The sequence below is a fragment of the Diceros bicornis genome, unplaced genomic scaffold (genome assembly GCF_020826845.1).
Source record: "Diceros bicornis minor isolate mBicDic1 unplaced genomic scaffold, mDicBic1.mat.cur scaffold_100_ctg1, whole genome shotgun sequence".
NCBI lineage: Eukaryota > Metazoa > Chordata > Mammalia > Perissodactyla > Rhinocerotidae > Diceros > Diceros bicornis.
The window spans coordinates 797,730-817,984 of record NW_026690940.1 but is presented as its reverse complement, the minus strand read 5'-3'; the positions used below and the strand labels follow the sequence as shown (position 1 = coordinate 817,984).

At 41.5% G+C, this 20,255-nt stretch overlaps 1 protein-coding gene across 1 annotated transcript in view; it reads left to right on the top strand.

Moving 5' to 3' along the window:
- The window catches only part of LOC131402404 (centrosomal protein kizuna-like), a 67,086-nt gene extending 47,033 nt beyond the window's left edge, over nucleotides 1-20,053 (top strand). Inside the window, exons 6-9 of the mRNA XM_058537181.1 lie at nucleotides 1,425-1,590; nucleotides 2,714-2,779; nucleotides 17,414-17,518; nucleotides 19,929-20,053. Of these exons, the coding sequence (XP_058393164.1) occupies nucleotides 1,425-1,590; nucleotides 2,714-2,779; nucleotides 17,414-17,518; nucleotides 19,929-20,020 (429 nt within the window). The 3' untranslated portion in view covers nucleotides 20,021-20,053. The remainder of the gene's footprint in view (nucleotides 1-1,424; nucleotides 1,591-2,713; nucleotides 2,780-17,413; nucleotides 17,519-19,928) is intronic.
- The last annotated feature ends 202 nt before the right edge of the window (nucleotides 20,054-20,255 follow it).

Here is a 20,255-nt window from a genome sequence, read left to right as displayed (position 1 = left end):
TACTTTATGTAAATAGAGGAAGAGCTCCTGGTTACTAGAACTGGACCACAGACAGGTGCTGGCTACAAGGCTAACTTGACACCAAGTCCTTCGGCCGAGGAGACTAGAATTCCTTAAATCCCCTAAAATCAGCTGCTGCGGCCCCTAGGATAGGCCGTGGATCCAGGTGGCCAGCTGGTCCAGGGGAGGGCAGAGGGCAGGAGCCTTGCAGGGATATCAAGGCCGATGGCAGTGGCCTTGTATGTTCAAAGCCAAACTTACAAGGCAAGATCTTCCATATTCTGCCTCTGTGATTCTTCCTGTCAGGGCATCTTCATGAGAAGAGATGATTATCTTCCCCCTTGTTCACTAGAGAATTCTGTTGTTACCCCTTCGCTCTCAAACTAAAGATGACCTATGAGGCTTTGTCCAGTTTTGCTCTTCATATTAACTTGTAGAGTCTCGTGTCCATTCTACAGGTTGAGTTGGACATTTCCTTGTATTTACTACTGTTGCCAGAGACCAGGGAAAGGTCAGCACCACCACCGAGATTTCCTCTCCCAGCAGCCTGGGCAAATCACCACTTCCAAGTAGGAAATGAGAGAGAAACACACTCTGGCAGCGGGACAATGTCATCATTGGTTGTTTAACTCTTGTTACCAGTATAGTTTTATTTCTTGGGGGAAGAGTGTTGACCTAGAAATTAAGAGACATGGGTATTTACCTGTCCTGTTAATTTTTACTTTTTCTCTGCCTCTCAAGTTGGCTGTGATAAAATCTGTGCCCACCTCCCTGCCCAGGACACATGAGGCGATATGGGTAAGACAATTTGGTGCCCTTTGAAAACAGATAGGCAGTGTGGCTAGTAAGTTTCCTGAGCTCCCCAGCAGACTTAGCAGCAAAGTGCAGAGTGTGTTTATCCTTGATTGACAATTATGCTTTAAAATAAGGGCAATTCTCTTTTTGCTTAGTGTCTCCTTCTCAGCCACCAAGTTTTTCTACAGTCTTCTCATTTGAGGGAAGTTCAGGGGTCATTTCTGGAAGGATGGGGATACTGCAAGGTCACATTTTTCCACATCTCTTTCTCAATCCAAACCAACAGCATTCATGCAATGAGAGAGTCGATCTTGGATAAACCAGCCCAGGTTCACAAGAGTGGTCACATTTCACATACGTACTTCACAAGCAGAACACTTCAGCATGACATAAGATTCAGGCCACAAAAAAATGTATTATTACAAGTGTAAGTTGTTGTAAAGAATTAAATTATGCTGCAAAATAATCAGATGTTATTTTATCTTGAAGACATTTTAATTTCAATTAAATGTCAGGAAGCAAATTAAATCCAAAGTAAAGCTTAACCTAAAATTATGTCTGAAGGCTGGGTCTTTGAGACCAACGGGAATGTGGCTAGAGTTTATTTTTATTTCTTTTAAACACTGTAGGCAGCAGCGTTATTGAAAAAAGCCCCTACAGAAGAGTGTGACGATAGTTCGGCCGTTCACAGTAATGAATCATCTTGCAGCTTGCCATCTATTCTGAATGACAGTAGTGGAATAAAGGAAGCGAAACCCACTCTATGGCTCAACAGTGTTCTTACAAGGGAACAAGGTAACTGTTGTTAAAGGGTCTGTCCACAGCAAAAACGCATTCAGAGTCAACGCAAACACCCTTTCTCAAGGTGTACCTATAAAAAAGCAGACTCAAGAACACTTCTAATTTTAATATGTATAATATGTTATTTGTTTTATACCACCTTCCAATAAATATATGTTTTCATTCAGTCTAACAGGAATAGGAAACCTAATTGTAGATCTGCTGTCCTGCTGAATTTCCAATAAAATAAGTTTTTATAAATTGAAATCTTAACAGGACTAAGCACTTGGCAGTAGATAATTATTATCATCCCACAAAGATGAAGATGATTCTATGAAAATGAGTCCATCAAGTACTTCACATAGAGTACTGTGAAGTTTTTGATATCACTTAATAGAATTTACTCATAATTGGTAAACATTCTTTTTAATTATAATAGAACCTTTTATAAGTTTAAACAGATGATTAAGAATCAGAGTTTATGCCCCCCAAAACTTAATAACCAATTTTTAGTATCCAGAAGTTGTGATTATTATTTTTTTTTAAAGATTTTATTTATTTATTTTTCCCCCCAAAGCCCCAGTAGATAGTTGTCTGTCATAGCTGCACATCCTTCTAGTTGCTGTATGTGGGACGCGGCCTCAGCATGGCCGGAGAAGCGGTACGTCGGTGCGCGCCCAGAATCCGAACCCGGGCCGCCAGCAGCGGAGCGCGCGCACTTAACCGCTAAGCCACGGGGCCGGCCCGAAAATTGTGATTATTTTAACGTTATTGTTAAGACATGCCAATAAACCGCTATAATGTATTCCCAAGAGAGCTATGAGTTGCTCAGGATATATTCAGAAGCTGATACACATGCACAGGATTTGAGGCTCGCTTGTTTTAAGCCCCAGTCAAATTTGATAGATGTCAGGCTAAATCATTTTGCATGAAAGCAACATAGAGATACCTTAGTTTTAGAATAGGTTTCTTTTTAGGAACAGTACTATTTCAGACAAGAAATAAACTAAGCAAAGAAAGGAGGTGGGGAAGCAGTGAAAATAAAAGGAATGGCAGTTAAGAAAAAAAAAAAAGCAAAGGCCTATTCCGTAAATAAAACCTTGAAATACACTTTTATTATCTTGTGTTTGATTTTTAGACGTTTCAAGTGGCTGCGGAGACGAGAGCAAGGAAGAGAGCATGGCAGCAAAGATTCCAATCACAGGTAAAGTTATGGTTGCCTAAGAGTTTCAAACACAGGATTCAACCTTGTTTTATAATCAGAACATTCTAGGTTAGTGGTGTGTGGACTCTGCTAAGAGCAAGTATATTCAACTACTACGTGCTGGAGGGGACGATTAATTGTAAGAGCATGATGTGTGCGCTTACATTAGCAGAAACTGAGGTGGAAAATAAGCATGCCTATTGAATTCTTCATGATCATGTTACACAGTTACACGTGTGAGCACCCCATCACATAGCCTTTCAGCACCTGCGTCTGTGTGACAACGTCAGTCTCCGTGGGGAACACCAGTCAGTGTGTGGCCAACTACAGCTGTTTCTGATTTTACTCTTTTCTTTCCTGTGATAATTGAATGTGTCTCATTAAAATAAGAGCAGGAAAAAAAAAAATGCCAGACAAGAAGCTTGCTTGTGCCTCAGTTACAAAGCCCATGTGATAATTTAAAAATTTTAGCAGTAACGTTTCATCAAGACCTATTAAGATTTCTGCACATGTATTACGCTTGTTTAGCTGGAATCTGAATATCATTACATTTTTAGTTTTAGAATATCAACAGCAGCAATGAGTATTCTGAACAGAGTTCTATTTGTCATACGTCTAAATTTACTAGGATCTTATTTTGTAAAGTGGTACACTACTTCATTATAAATTCAAAGGTCTGACTTTAAATATTTATACAAGTAACCACACCACTGCACTGCGGTACTGAGGCATGCATCTGCATATGTGGTCGTTTTGTTGTTTATAAGCGGAAAAGAATAGCTTTCTTTTATGACAATACAATTCATAGCCTGATGATTAATTTTTTAAACTCATGTTTCTGTGATGAACTCTGGTTTTGAAAAAAGAGTTTATAATAGAGCAATTATTGTATATATTCTGCATCAGATAATATTTCATTCCGAAATACAGAGGTTTTCTTTTCTTTTAAACATTTTCCCAGTGATATGTTTATTGCATTTTTATTCTTCATTTTGAGAAAACTCTGGTAGCGTTCCCTCTTTATTTTTTTGTTAGTAGAAGTGTAGATGATCCCAAATTGCAGATAATCAAGAAGTCATTTGGAGACTTTTCTCTTGCATTTATCTTTGAATGCAGAAGTATCTAATGACCTCTGAATTTATTTCAGTTAAAATTATAAAGACTTATTGGAGAGAAACCAGGAAGTGATCTCGTTGCCCATTCTTGCTTCTCTTTTCAGTATTCTTTCCAGTCATTCCCTGCTGTGAGCAGATGACTGTCCTCAAAATTAGTGCAAACGTTATTTTCTCATAGACTTTCTTTATAAGAGAAGAGATAGTTAAGTACTGGAGTTTCAAATCTTTCTTTTTTTCTTGTAGAAAGAGGTGTGATGTGCCTAGAAATAATAAGGGCTATTTACCATTAAGATTTTTAAAGAAATTTTAATTCCAACAACCTACCATCAGTCAATTAATAGTTGGCAGTTTTAAAAAAATGCTTTGTGGGGCCAGCCCGGTGGCGTAGTGGTTAAGTTTGCACGCTCTGCTTTGGCGGCCCGGGGTTCATGGGTTCAGATCCTGGGCGCGGACCTACACCCTGCTCATCAAGCCATGCTATGGAGGCATCCTACATACAAAATAGAGGAAGATTGAGAAAGATGTTAGCTCAGAGACAATCTTCCTCAAACAAAAAGAGGAAGATTGGCAACAGATGTTAGCTCAGGGCCAATCTTCCTCACCAAAAAAAAAAAAAAAAGAAATAAAGAAAAAAATCCTTTGTGCCTGTTGCATGCCAAAGTTTTAGACATATAAAATAACTTGGGAGATATAAAAATAAACTTTCAAAGCCATTTACTTTGAGCATTTCCATTCTGTCCTCGCCACCATACTCTCTTTCTTCTTTGCTCCCCACCCGCTGGACTTCCCATGAAATTAATGTTTGAGGGCCTCATGTGCCTTGACTCTTTAATGCTGTTGTCATGTCTGTGATTGAAACTACTTTGCTCTCTAAGTTCTTTTTTCCCCAGTTTTTTAAATTGAGATATAATTGACATATAACATTGTAATAGTTTAATCTCTAAGTTCTTGACCATTATCTCTTTATTAAATCTTTGTGTCTTTGGCATAATTATTGGAGATTTGGCCTTGGTAGAGTAAAGCAGGTATATAGTTTGATTTAAGATAGAGTCTGGGGCCAGCCCAGTGGCGCAAGTGGTTAAGTACGCGCGCTCCACTGTGGCAGCCCAGGGTTCTCAGGCTCAGATACCGGGAGTGTACCGACGCACTGCTTGTCAAGCCATGCTGTGGCAGCATCCCATATAAAGTAGAGGAAGATGGGCATGGATGTTAGCTCAGGGCCAATCTTCCTCAGCAAAAAAAAGAGGAGGATTGGCATGGGATGTTAGCTCAGGGCTGAGCTTCCTCACAAAGAAAAAAAAAAAGATAGACTCTGCCTCCCCCTTTATAATAGTTTTATTGAGACTTTCCTGTTTTATGGGCTGCATTCCTTCTAGAATATTCCAAAGAAAAGGAATATTCCAGAGGCTGTTCTCAGGGTTGAGGGGATGTTGCAATTGAGCCTGGGCTTTGGCATCAGCCGTCAGTGTCAGCATTTTACTCCCTGCTCTATTTCTCCACCTCCCTGAGCCTCTGTACTGGGAAAGCAGACATACCACCTGGCAAGATGGTCTTAAAGTTTACATGAGATCGTGTGTGTGCAAGTGCCAGGCGTGTACTACACACTCAATACATGTAAGCTGCGATTTATAATAATAATATTCATGTGAATGTTAGTAGTAGTATTGATCTTCTGCACTGGCCCCACAGTCCCCAGTTTTTCAAACCAATGCCATCTAGTTAAAAGGAATCTCACAAAGCAAACTCAAAGAGGAAAAGAAGCAGGGGGCTGGGGGTACAGTGCCACAGAAAGCATAATCCTGAGACGAGTCTTGGAAAGGCATCTGAACACCATCTCCTGAATTGCGGTAGCCACTTGGGACCAAGACTCGCCCAAGCCCTGTGCTGCCATAATTCCTCCTAGACAGTGCTTCCCAGTGGTACCGCTAAATTAGTTTCTGCAAGAAATTTCCACTTAAGAACTCAATTGATGATTTGAATCCAGAAGGATATTTACCCCATCAAAAAGGAATCTTGAGGAGAGTTGCATGATATTTTTGGAACTTCTAATTAGTCCCGTGGAGAAACCCTTAGAGAAGAATCACAACAACGTGGTGCAGTGGCTCCTGGGGCTCTCACTGGTCAAGGCCCAGCATCTCTGCCTGTGAGTGCCTGTGTGCCATAACTCTTACAGGCTCACAGGTGAGGGCGTTGCAGGGCACACGGTTCCCAGGCGACAGTCCTCCCCTGCTGTGCCGCCTCACCGTGTGGATGGGCGGATGCAGCATTTCCCCAAGCGTGTTCTGTGCAGGCTCCACCCCGAAAATGCTTCAGGGAATACACATTCTCTGACCAAATCCCGCATAATCGCGCTCTCCCTCTGCAACATGCACAGTGCAGGGAGCACGTTGAAAACTTTTAGACTTTCAGTAAATGACCCATTTAAAGGTGTGAACTTAAAGTTTCAAATAATTATCTTCTATTTGAAAATGGAATCCTTCCTATGAACAGCCAACAGAATTAATATTCTGTGGAACATGTTTTGGGAAATATACACAGATATACACAGAATGTTTTTTAAAACCTTGAGTCTAATGAGGGCACCAGTATTCTTAATACCCTAAAATTATCGTCAACGTTTTCCCATGAGTCCTTTTTGTGGGAATCTCCCTTGTGGATGAGATTGCTTTATAATGAAGCTTTGGCTACTTTAGTGTAACTAAACCCAGTTGATGTTATGATTGAAAGTTACTTGTTAAAGCTGCTTCCTGAATTGACGAATTGACGACCAGCATGTTCCAGTAGTGAGTTTGGACAGTCCAGAAGTGCTCTTCTTTAGTGTGGGTCCTTCTGCGTGACTATTTGCTTTACAGCCGTCTCAGAGGAGATGTAGTAGAGAAAGACACCGAAGTGAACCCAGGCAGGCACCAGGAGTTTGGGCAGAATGGAGGGGAAGCTCTGAATGATGAGGGCCCTGGGGAAGTTTAACCTGAGAAGGGTACAAAAGCTATCTTTAAATATTTGCGAGGCCTCCACGTACAAGACAGAACGTTGATCAAGCTTAATTTTAGAGTCTCTCAGGGGGCTCTGTGTGTGAGTGGTGCAGGGAAGGAATTCACAGCTCAGTAATGGAAGAACTTTCTAGCTCTTCTTTGAGGCAAAACCAAGCTGAGTGTCTTCCAGGTATAAGATTCTGTGCTGGGTGCTTGAACCATGGCAGGAACCTACTCTCTAGAGGGACACTGTGGAAGGAATTCTTGTTTCTGGAACTGACGTTCCTTCTAATGCTAAGAGACTGTGATTCTCATTCCATATGAAAGAAGTCAAATGTGCCAATATTCTCATTTCTTTATTTCCCTTTCTTATTTGCTTATCACTTCCAAACATAGGTCTCCTTGGCAGAGGGGCTCATCCTTAAAGAGTTTGCTGTCACTCTGAAGGCATCTGCTTTGTTAATCATTTGCAGAGTGTTGGTTTCATAAGTTGAGCTCCTGCAATCTGTGCTAAGATTTACATAGAAACCCTCCCGTACACAGACCCACACACACAACCAGAATAAATATTCCCACAGCCTGTATGATCTGTTGTTGTTAACACAATCTACCCCTTTCATTAGTCTGGTTGTTCACAGTGAAGAATTAAGGTAGAAATCAAAGAATAATTTTGATATCTATGAATGTGTGGTTTTCTCCCTATAATAGATAGTATATCATTTGCATGTATATTACACCTTTACTTTGGCTAAGTCCTGGGAATAAGACTGGGTCCTTGCCCCTCCTAAGTCTTCATCATCTCTGATCCTCACAACAGTCCTGTGGGGTAAACATTAGGGACCCATTCTACAGTCAGTCCAACAGAAACTTAGGAAGGTTGAGTCCTGCTCAAGGCCATATAGCTAGTGTGTTGGATCTTGAATCGAACTCAAACTTCAAGATTTAATCCCTGAACTCCTTCTGTTCCACCAGCCTGCTGCTTTCGTTTTACAAGAGAGGCGACTGCATCAAGGTGTCTGGATTAATTAAACATCAGTGTATATCATCACAAAAGATGAGCTCCACAAGGATGCTTTGCGAGTGATGATGAGCGAAGCTATACCTTTCCTTTCTCTCGTGTTAGGCCTAGAGAGGTGGGCACTTGCAAGGATTTCCGAGTATGGATTTTGCCAGGAGGTGTGTGTGCCCTTTATACAGCGGGGCGAGCCTGAGTACACGTGCAGGACTAGAATACTCAGGTCAGTGCTTCCCTGGAACACTTAGACCAGGATTAAAGCCATGCTTATCTAGATTATGAGGGAAAATCTCATCTGAACTACTTATACCCCCAAGTGAAATTTCCCACGTTGGCAATTTTATTTGTATTCATACTGAATTTACCTCTGAGAGTGAAGTGAGTTTTAGTTTTAGCAAGTGACACAGGTTATGCTAAATGTCATAGAAACCCGTCACCTGACACGGTATCTGGCACACAACACAGTGGGCACTCAGTTTGTCAAACGAATGAATAAAAACGAGTTGGAATCCAAAGATTAAGGAGTTTCCTTAAATGCTTGTTGATTCAGGCCAGAACGCTGTCTCTTTCACTCAGTCACTCTACCAATACTTTCCCCACCCCACGTGCCCATCCTGGCAAAACTCATCTCCTTAAGCTCCGTGTGAAAAGGGCTCTCAGCTTTTATCTGAAGAGGATTAAGCCTCTAAGAATGTCCATTCAGCCTCTCATTCTTTTGACTCCTATTCTCTCGGTCAAGCTGTGTTGAAAGTGGTTGCCTGACAGTGCCGTTTCTCACTGATATTCTTTGGCAAGCTGAAATATTCAATGTCATACTAAGGTATGTCCATTTAGAAGCTGTGAGGGAGGTCAGCCACTTGGGGTTCTGGGCAGTGCTTCTCAAAACGTTATTGCTTGAGTTTTACATCAAATTGGAAAAGGCTGGGAACATACAATAGCCAGGTTGTCATTGGTGACTGGATTTACCCTGGGAGAGAAGACTGTGGTGACAACGTTGGACGCCAGAGTACAGTGGCGTAACACTCCACTAAGGAGACTTTACTAAGAATGTGTCTCACCTGTCCTGTCCCAGAAATGCACGAGGATCAGGAAAGACGTGTTACCTGCCAAGCCTGGGAGCCCCAACTCGTGCAAAACCAGGGGAACCATCTCATGCTGCTGGATTGTCCATTGCAGTCCCTGTGGCCCTGTCTCTGTGGTAGATGTCAGGCTGCTGGGGCTTCCCCTTTGCTGCTACAGCAAAGCGTCTTCACTCATGACATTACAGGGCGGTGGTGTTTGTTTAACATGGTCAGTAAAGAATGAAAGGCACCTTTCTGAAGAGTGTTTTCGATTGGTTGCTCCTGCATTCAAGGAAATTAATTCATAAATGCCTAGAGAAATTCTCCTTGGTCGTTGACAGTAGAATCCTGGGTGGATACCTATGCCCCAGCCACACCCTTGACCAGTTACATCAGAACCTCTAGGGGTGGGGCTCAGGCATCAGTCTTTTATAACACCCCCAGGTGACTCCCCAGGTTTGAGAACCATGGAGCAGGGGGTCTCAAAGCTGAAAGAGCCTTTGTAGGTCATGTTGTGAAACACCTTCATTTTATGCAAGAGACTCAAGTGGGGAGAGAAGAGGTTGGGCTTCAGATACTTTAATAAAATCGAGGATCACGAAGTGTATTATTTTCCTAGGGCTATTGTAACAAAGTACCACAAACTTAAAACAACAGAAATGTATTCTCTCCCAGTTCTGGATGCCAGAAGTCTAAACCAAAGGCCAGCAGTGCCGTGCTCCTGAAGGCTCTAGGGGAGAAGGCTTCCTTGCCTGTTGCAGCTTCTGGTGGCTCTCAGTTTGTGACAGCTTGACTTCAGTCTCTGCCTCCATCAGCACATCACCTTCTTTTCTGTCTCTGTGTCCACTCTTCCTGTCAGGATGCCTGTCATTGGATTTAGGGCCCACCACAAATCTAGGATGATTTCATCTTGAGATCCTTAACTAATTACATCTGCAAAGAACCTATTTCCAAATAAGGTCACATTCTGAGGTTCTGGGTGGACATGAATTTTAGGGGAGACATCATTCAACCCACTGTAGGGGGTGAAGAGAGATTTCTTCATATTTTACATTTCTAACATCTAGTTCATCTTATACATTGATTATTCCTGACCCTACTATAATGCTAATGATAATATTATTGTCTTTATTTCTGATTCTTCTCATTATATAAATCATTGAATGCAAATTGCTAAAAATATTGTTTTTAAAAATATTTAATTATGCCAATAAAATATAGCTTCCTGATCAAGATTACTCAATCTTTGAAAAGTTCAAGATTGCATGACTTGGAGAGTTAAAAATTCCCCTCCCATGGCTGAACAATGTTAAGTGGCAGGCACTATGGTTATAAATTTACATATGAAGTAATACCAGCGGAACTGTTCAGTTCAGTTTTGGAACATTCGTTAAAGTTCAGTTACAAGCCTGACATTTATTTTCAAGTGTAATTGTTGAATTACTCCGTAGAAATTAAGAATGTGATGTAAATTTTTTTTTTTAACTGAGGAAGATTCACCCTGAGCTAACATCTGTTGCCAATCTTCCTCTTGTTTTTGCTTGAGGAAGGCTAGCCCTAGGCTAACATCTGTGCCAGTCTTCCTCTATTTTGTATGTGGGTCGCCGCCACAGCATGGCTGACAAGTTGTATAGGTTGGTACCCAGGATCCGAGCCTGCGAACCCAGGCTGCCGAAGCGGAGCATGCCGAACTTAACCACTATGCCATAGGGCTGGCCCCTAAATATTTATTTTCTGAAGCAGCTTCAGGCAACTCATGTGAAGTAGGAGTTTCTCTTCTCTGTACATCAGCAGTCTCTGAGAGCACAGAGAAACCTTGGCAATAGATTTACAGGCCCACAACACTGGGGGAGTGGAGTTTATTGCAGAAAGTCTGGACATGAAAAGTGATTCTCGTCATGGATCCAACCTATGTATTTCAGGTTCACGTTGACTTATGGCCTTTGAAAAAAATCCTAAATATAGATGAGTTTTCTGTATTTTCAGAATTGTGAAGGCACCCATATCCTAATATTTTCTTGTTTTCATTTGAGCAGATTACTAGACAAATGACTTCTGGATTTTCAGTGATAATATTTATCTTTAGAATTAATTTTAGAAATATATGTCACAATTTTTATTTTATTTTACAAAAATGACTGTTTGCTGCATCAGCAACACATCTAGTAACAGTGTGGAAAAAAATTTGCATGGGTGTAGAAATATGTGAAAAGTAACAGCACTGGGAAACTCAGTGGACAGAAAATACTTTTCAAATTTAATTTTTAAATTTCTACATACTTCCTATAGGAATAGTAATTCCCCTTCCTTACTCAAAGATGCCCAGTTCTTTGTTGGTTCAAGGTTGTTTTTCTATTTGTAGTGATGGTATTGTTTGCATCTCCCTTTGTTACTCCTTTTCCGGGCCCAACTTTTCTTTCTTTCATTAGGGATTTCTGCGCAAGCCAGAGGCAGATTCTCTGCCTGGAGACACCCCTAGAGGCTGGTGAACCCTGCCTCTCTCTGGTTCTTGTAATGAGTTGTTAAAAGCACTTTTTCATCAAATATTTTCTTTTTCTTTTTCTTTCTAGATTTAGAAATATTTTAGCAGGTGTACATTTGCATATAAAAGAGAATAAAAGATAAGAAGTTGAGGCTTTTTCTTTCTTCCCTCCTCAACATCATCTCTCTCCTATCTCCCTTTATTCAGCATGTTTTCGCTTTCCTTCTCTGGCTGTTTCCATTTTCTAGACACGAAATGCATATCCAAAAAAAAAAAAAAAACAATCTCAGTGATTCTTCACCACTTTGTAGGAAGATAGATGATTGGGTTTGGCTGGCTTATGTAACAAAGTAGGGAAAAACATATTTATCTCTTTGTGTCATCAGTCTGGAATTAATAGCCAAGGATGGATTTTAACCCCCGGACTCCTTTATTTTATGTTTTAAATTGCAATATTTTCTACTTTTTAAATTAAATCTTGACACAGATTTGAGTGTATAATAGATGCTTGACTGAGAGATCCAGAACTGAAAGCTTGAGCATGCAGATATATTTGTTTCTGTGTGTACCAGAACATTCTAATTGACAATAATTGTATTCTTTAGAAATATTTGTTTTATCTAATTATACGCACTTCTCAATAATTTTCTGAGAGTTTGACATGACTAATGAGCGGAAACGTTTCTCTGGAGTTCTCAGTCACAGGCTGGAAAGTAAAGCCTTAAGGGGCTACCTAGTCCTCGAATTTGCAGACTTAGGGTTTACTTGCAGTTGAGAAGACTCAAGTCTTTTCTCCTTGGAACTGGAGGAACTCGGCCCCCACTTGTCTATAGCAGGCTGATTTGAACTCTAGACTTGTTACTTTTGCTCTTTTGTTCGTTCATTCATTTCGTAACTATAAATCTGCAGGGCAATACAGTGCAGCTTTGAACTGCTTGATTCTTCACTATCCTTCTTCCTTCTAGGAGAGCCTGGGCCTGAGTTACCAGAAACTTCATGCCCGTAGCTTTGCCTACTTGACTTATGAAGTTGGCGTCCTGGCCAAGACCTCTAGGCTTTTCCAGGAGGAGGTCTGAATTGTTCGAGTGCCCCTAGCAAGACGTAGACTCTTGCCTCCAAAGAGTCTGAAGCCTGGTCTATTTGATACAAGCAGCTACTTAAAAACCTCCACACAGCTCTTGCAGCCTGCCTTGATAGTGTGTTCCCGGGTCTCTCAGCTCTGTCAACTACGGAAGCTTTTGCTAACATCTAGCTTATATCCCTTGGCTGAAGTTTTTCTCCGAGTGTTCTTGTGCCACTTTTAGGGAACACAGAAAAAATTGCTCACCACCATCTAGTTTCGAGGTTTCCAATGTGTTCTGTTTGGCCTGTGCAGTGTTGCATTTTTTTTTTTTAAGAAAGGCAGGAGTCTGGCAAGACTAGGCCCACTTTCCCACCTGGCAGCAGTTGGCTGTAGCCGGAGAACAGCTGTCCCCCCTGGCCAGGCATGTGCTCTCCAGCTGGCCAGACTCACTTCTCTGTGCTACCTGCTTGGCCCCAGAGCATCTGCATTTATAATCCTGCCCTGTCCAATCTATGCAATTTCTGTTCTTAAACCCTCTTCCCTTGTTTCTACGCAGGCTATGTAGCCTTTATCCTCTCATTGTTATTTTTTAACCAAACCTTAATTTTGTTTTTCCTTTTTGGGTTGTTTCCCAGTCCTTCAAATGTTTTGTGCAGCTCTTCTGACTAAAACAGGGGTGACTGAGGGTGTGATACATGCCATGGGAGAATGACCACAGCTCTGAGCATCTGCTGCCCGACACAGACCTCCTGTTAGACAGCAGCACCTGCCGCCTGCTCCAACCCCTCTGGCTGGTTTGGTGTCTTGGTCCTGCCTCAGTTAGTGTTTCTTCCTCCAAGTGAATACACTTAATCCTTTCACCTTTTAAACTTCACTTTGCCCTTAAACCACACGAGGAAGCATGCATCGGGGATGGGAGCAGGCCATGTGCCCAGCAGTCCTCAGCTTGATTTTGCCAACCCTCTATTACTTAGGTCAGGGCGGCTATGTCCCAGATAAAAATTGTCCGGGTGAGCTTCACTGACTTTCCGCTTAGAGAAGGGCTACAGAAGGTTTAAAGATCAAATACCAGTAAGGAGCTATGGCTGGGAAGCGGGGTGGGCTCTGGGAGAACGAGACTGGAGAGACAAGCTACATCCCTCCAAAACTGTGTACGGTTGAAAGCAGACTCAGGGCAGCCTTGAAGGGAAAGGCCAGTTACAGAGTCCAAGTCCTTCAAGAAGCAAGGGAAGGGTAGATCCTACAATTCCTCACCCACAAGAAAAGAAACTTTGTAACTATGTATGGTGACTGATGTTAACTAACTGTGGTGATCATTTCACAATATGTACAAATATTGGATCATTATGTTGCATACCTGAAACTAATATAATGCTGTATGTTGATTATACTTCAATTAAAAAAAAAGAATAAGAGGAAGGAAGAGAAGGAAACCAGAATGGAAAGTGTGTGGAACATGGAAATGGCCTTTCTTTTCCAGAGTGGTAAAATAAAATGGTCCCTTGCTGCTAATGTGAATTCACTTCACATTCCTCCTTTGCTAGACTCAGACCAGTGATAATATCCGTACTGTCCTATATTTGGACAGAATACTTAATCCTCCCAAATGTGAAATTAACTCACAACTACTAGCTTTATATTTTTCACGAAAATCTTCTCCTAAAAATAAAAGGCACGTGTTTTCTGAGGAGCAGGAGAGCCAGCTCACTGGAGTCAGATGATTTACCTCACAACAATAGATGAGAGGAAAGCCTAACTCCAGCTTCCAGCTGCCAGGAGCCTTTGTTTACCAAGAAGCTACTCTTTTTTTCTTTTCCTATTCTTTTTTTTTTTTAACTTTTATCTTTGCTCTCTTTTCCTTGACCAAGTCAGTATAATTGAGTGCAGAAATAGCATATGGTCATTATGATCTGGACTTGTATCCTAAAAGCTGAAAAACTTTTTGGTTGATCTTTATAGAATAAAAACAAAACAGAACATTTTTACCTCTTTTACAGTGATTCCTTACCTTTTTAGAATTCTTTGATTTTATTGATACTTCTCCTCTCCCAAAAGTACCTTACCACAAATCTGAAGTAATATAGGTAGTAGGACTGACAGGAGAGTGTTATGATGCTGTCCTAGGACAGTGGGACTAATCTACAGCAAGAAACACTTTCTGTCCTAGGCCAGTACCCAACACATATACACAAGTTATGCAAAACAGTACTTTCCCCTTCTGCATGCATGACATCTGGTGTTTTCTTTATTAAATTTGTCAAAATACTAGTTCAGGTTTGCCCAACTAATATCACAATCCAGCAATGTTAAAAAGTGTTGCCTTAGGATTTATTATTTTCAGAGTTGAGTCCCTGATCTGTACATATTTTAACTATATAGCATTTAATATTTCAAAATATGATGCTCATTTTAAGTACTTATTTTTATCTTGATTGATTCTCAGTAGGGCAAGATAAGTTACATTTGTATTCGTCAGTGTGACGGTAGTTTTAATCCAGTAATAAGGGGCTCATGGTTAAGTTCTTAAATTGAACCAGCAAAAGCAGGAAAGCAGTGATTGCCAGCCTCCGGTGCTGACAGCAGGAGTCCTTTTGTTTGTGGCCATGTTGGAGATGTGGACGTGGATGCTGTTTTGTTATGTCTGTGCTAAAACTCTATTTCTCCAGCCTCTCTTTCATCCAGGCATCCTTGAGCCTTGAGGTAATGGGAAAGTTGTGTCTCTCAGGTTCTTTACGTGATCATTATTTATTGTTTTTCCCAACAGTCTTCCCCACTTTAACTTACAGCAGACACTGTTAACAGTCCTGCAGGGTAAGGGTGTCCTGTGGGTGCCCAGGCTGCTGCTGACCCCTCTGGGGCACCTGGCTTTGCTCCCTGCAGATGCTCTTCTCTGTCCCTACGATGAGCCTGGTTAGATTTTCTCAGCGGTGGGTCCCCCAGCTCATCCTGCTGCCGCCTCCCCTTCCTGACCTTCCCGCCCCTCACTCAGCCCAGAGACCCCACACTCGAATGTGCAAGCCTGAGGGCCAGGGCAGCGCGTGCTGCAGAGGACCAGCTGCCCAACCAAGGCAGTCAGTTATGTGTCTTCTGATTCATTCCTGTAGCCGCTTCTGCAAGGCCTGGACTGGAGAGAAACCATTTTACTGTGAGTTGAACCTATCCACAGACCCACTCAAAATAATGACTAGAATTTGGCCACCTCAAATACATTCATACAACTTGACTTCGAGTCTTGAAACCTGGGTTCAACTAAATTGTTTTTCGTTTGTTTGTTTTCAGAGTTTCTAAAAAGGGACAGTTCAAAAAACTAATTTGCATGCATTTGAAAAGTGTTAACATCGTAGGAGGAATTCAAGAAACTTGTTTCTAGGTAGTAGAAAATTCAGTATTTCTGTGTATTTTTTTCACACCTAAAGCAGTTAATAACAATTTAGCAATATCATATATCCAATCAGTGTTCAGTCAGGAGCCAAGCAGATATCTTTTCAGTTGATGTTTTTTGATGAGTAGCCAAACTGTGCCATTGCACTGCATTTGGCTCATATGTCTCTTAAGTAGCGTCACCATATAATTTATTGTCTAAATTAGGAAACTTTTGATTAACAAAAGACAACTCTATTAATTATTATGCTGGGACAACAGGCAGAAACCTGAATTGTCATGGACAAATTCTACTTTTTATTTTAATTGTGGTAAAAAATACATAACTTTAAATTTACCATCTTAACTGTTCTTAAGTGTGCAGCTCAGTAGTGTTAAGTATATTCACATTGTTGTGCAACAGATCTCTAGAACTTTTTCATCTTGCAATACTGAAACACTATACCCACTAAACACTAATACTCCCTCCCCCTTCTTCCCAGCCCTTAATAACCACCTTTCCACTTTCTGTTTCTATGATTTTGACCACTTTTGTTACTTCATATGAGTGGAATCATACAGTACTTGGCCTCTTGTGACTGGCTTATTTCGCTTAGTATAAGGTCCTCAGGGTTCATCTACACTGTAGTATGTGACAGGATTTCCTTCTTTTTAAAGGCTGCATAATATTCCATTGTATGTACATGCCACATTTTCTTTATCCATTCAACTACTGATGGACATTTGGGTTGCTTCCACCTCTTGGCCATTGTGGAAAATGCTGTGATGAACAAGGGTGTGCCAATAACTCTTTGAGATCCTGTTTTTAGTTCTTTTGGATATATACCCAGAGTGGATTGCTGGATCATATAGTAATTCTATTTTTAATTTGTTGAGGAAGCTCCATACTGTTTTCCCTAATAGCTACACCCACCAGCAGTGCACAAGAGTTCCGATTTGTCCACATCCTCCACAACGCTGATTTTCTGTTCTTTTGATAGTGGCCATCCTGATGGGTGTGAGGTGATATCTCATTGTGGTTTTGATTTACGTTTCCCTGGTGATTAGTGATTTTGAGCATCTTTTCATGTGCTTATTGACCATTTGTATATGGAGAAATGTCTATTCAAGCACTTTGCCCATTTTTAATCGGGTTATTTGATTTTTGTTATTGTTGTCGAGTGGTAGAAGTTCCTTATATATTCTGGATATTAACCCGTTTTCAAATATATGATTTCAGTTATTTTCTCCCATTGTGTAGGTTGCCTTTTCACTCTGTTGATTGTTTCCTTTGACATGCAAAAGTTAAGTTTGAGATAGTCCTGTGTGTCTATTTTTAATTTTGTTGACTGTGCTTTTGGTGTCATATCCAAGAAATCGTTGCCAAAACCAATGTCCTGAAGCTTTTCTCCTATGTTTTCTTCTGGGAATTTAATAGTTTTCAGTCTTATGTTTAAGTCTTTAACCCTTTTTGAGTTGATTTTGTGTATGGTATAAGGTAAGGGTCCAACTTCATTCTTTTGCATGTGGATATCCAGTTATCTGTGCCTTTTTTTAAATCTGTAGAAACAAAAGCCTACCAGTTGCTGAAGTGGTCTACCCTTCAGGATAATACAAATCAAACTGAAGACAGGTTCCAAAAGGCAGATGCTTCTGCATCACAACTGTCAGGTAAGTGAGCAGATTCAGCACTCACAGCCAGTGTCTAGGTGACCCAAGGCAGCAGCTAGTGCTGTGCTCAGGGAAGGGTGGTCATTCTTTGAAAGTTTCTGGAGTTTGCTTTGTAATAAGCTATCACTGGATCAGAATCAGCCAGTACTTTTTCAGTCCTTAACAAACAAGAATTTGGAAGAGTCTTCTCTCCTGGATATGTGCCAGCCCTGGCATGGCGATGGTCCTTACAGGCCCTTGGATTATACCTGGCATGTCATGATAGTAACTTGTCACTAAGTACCACAGGAGACACCCCAAATTCTTTCTTTTCCCACATCTTCCAGTTTCTTAATCATCAATGGGGAACATCATCCTGGGCTATTTTCCCTCACCAGAATGTTGGAAAACTTTGGGCTTTTTAAATGAAAAGACTGTAAATCCCAGTAAAGCTAAATTTTAAGCTTAAGTGTAGTTCCTTCAATCTAGGATTTTTGTTTTAATTGTAATTTTCTTTGTTTTCCTATACTTTATTGCATTTTTATTATTTTCATTGGTTTTTATTTTATTACACCTTTTTTTAGTATGTCACTTCAGCTCCCTTTGTGAAAATAAATGGATTCATACAGAAGGAAGTACACCTTAGTCACTTCCTTATCCTTACATAAACCACCATTCCATAATTTCACCCATCAGAATGAACAGTGATCTCTTAACATCACATAATTCCCAGGCCATATCCAGATTTCCCAATTGTCTCAAAGATGTCTATATCAGACAGGCATTTTTTCGAGGGACATATGGTGCATTAGACTTAGCTGTCTGTCTTCAGAGAGCTATTTCCTAGATAATATTAGTGTTAGAATTGGTTGCTGCAAAATTCTGTTATTTTGGTTGTTTTGAGGATTCAGTGAGCCACTGCAGGCGAAATGCCCAGCACAGGGCCTGTTAGAGAGCAGCCCTCAGCGACTGCTGGCCGCGGTGGTGCTGGGTGTTATGTGAACTCCGCGAATGTGAGACATTGTAGTTGGCTGAGGTATGAAGCAGGGCCTCTGCCCCGATGGAGGGCTTCATCACTTTGGAAAGATGTAGCACTCGTGAGCCCTTAACCGTTTGCTTTTCACCACTTTCTTCACATTTGAGTCACAGAATTAGAATCCAGAGAGATTTAGAAAGTATTTATCCAACCCCCTCATTTCACAAAAGGAGGCGACAAGAGAGTAGCACCTCCCTCAGAGCCTTACAGCCAGTTAGCAGACACACGTGGTTGGAAGGTGACTCCACACATCTATGTTTGGTAAGTTTATTTTATATGGATAGTTAATTGGACAAGTTCAAAGGATGAGTAAATTTGACATAAGTTGTAGTCCCTTGGATGTATATCAAAAATGTTGGGGGCCGGCCTCATGGCTTAGTGGTTAAGTGCGTGTGCTCCGCTACTGGCGGCCCGGTTCGCATCCCGGGCACACACCGACGCACCGCTTCTGCAGCCATGCTGAGGCCGCATCCCACATACAGTAACTAGAAGGATGCGCAACTATGACATACAACTATCTACTGGGGCTTTGGGGGAAAAAAAGAAGGAGGATTGGCAATAGATGTTAGCTCAGAGCCGGTTTTCCTCAGCAAAAAGAGGAGGATTAGCATGGATGTTAGCTCAGGGCTCATCTTCCTCACACACACAAAAAAATGTTGGTACTATTAATATACTAATGATTAATGTATTTGTTTATTAATTTATTCATAAGTGATACTTTATAGGTTGTATAATCAAGCACCCCTAGATTCAGTTCCCTCACTCCACACTCAAATTTACACTATGTGCTTTGCAAGATTCCACATTTTCCTGCGTTGGGATCATAGAAGTCCTTCTGGTGGTGTCAGCCATCTCTGAGGTCAGATACGGCCTCTGGCGTTTAGTTTACGTGTGGTCACACAATACTTTTCACTCTCACTCTCACTCTCTCGCTCTCACTCTGATCCTGGGGACTTCTCTGAGCTCCAAAGAGAAGCAGGAGGCAGGCTGGCAGGGTGGAGGGAAACGGAAGCCATGTACCCCGTGGTTAGCGTACCCCGCTACTGCTGTTACAGGTAGTGGTGAGGATGGGCACCCTGAACTCAGGAGCCACCCCAAATCTGACTATTGAAGAAGCAGTGCATGTTTCAGTTACTTTCTGCATCAGATGTGTTAGGTCTCTGCCTCTGGACCTGTCACTAAGGAAAGCCACTGCCACCTTGCGCCTTCCTTTCCATGTCTGAAAAGGCCTTATGCTGGTAAGCACATGGAAACCCTCTTCAGGCTGAGCACGGACACATTCTTAAGAGAATGGCTTGGCTGCAGAGGTTACATGCAGGCAAGCAGGTTACAGGATAGAAACTCAGCAAATGCCTTTTGCAGAGACACCCATGCACTCTCTATCCGTGATCTCAGGTGACTGCCAGTTAAGAATCAGACTTGAAGCAGAAACATCCAAGGCTGAAGTCACCCAGGGGGCAGAGGTCAAGGATTGCCCTGCACGCTGATAGCATCATGGGAACAGTCTGGTTCCCCTGGCTCCAGGAAAGAGGTGGATTGTGCATCTTCCCCATCAACTTTTTCAGGCTGGTTAAAGAGTGGCCTTGATGGTTTTCAATGGAGATTCAGTCTCTCCTGGGAGATGGAAAAACAGAGGATTTGGCAGAGGGCTTAAGGGTGGGTGGGGTGGGTAACTGTCATCCAGCGGTGTCAGTTATTTCTGAGACCTGGTTCCCACCACCC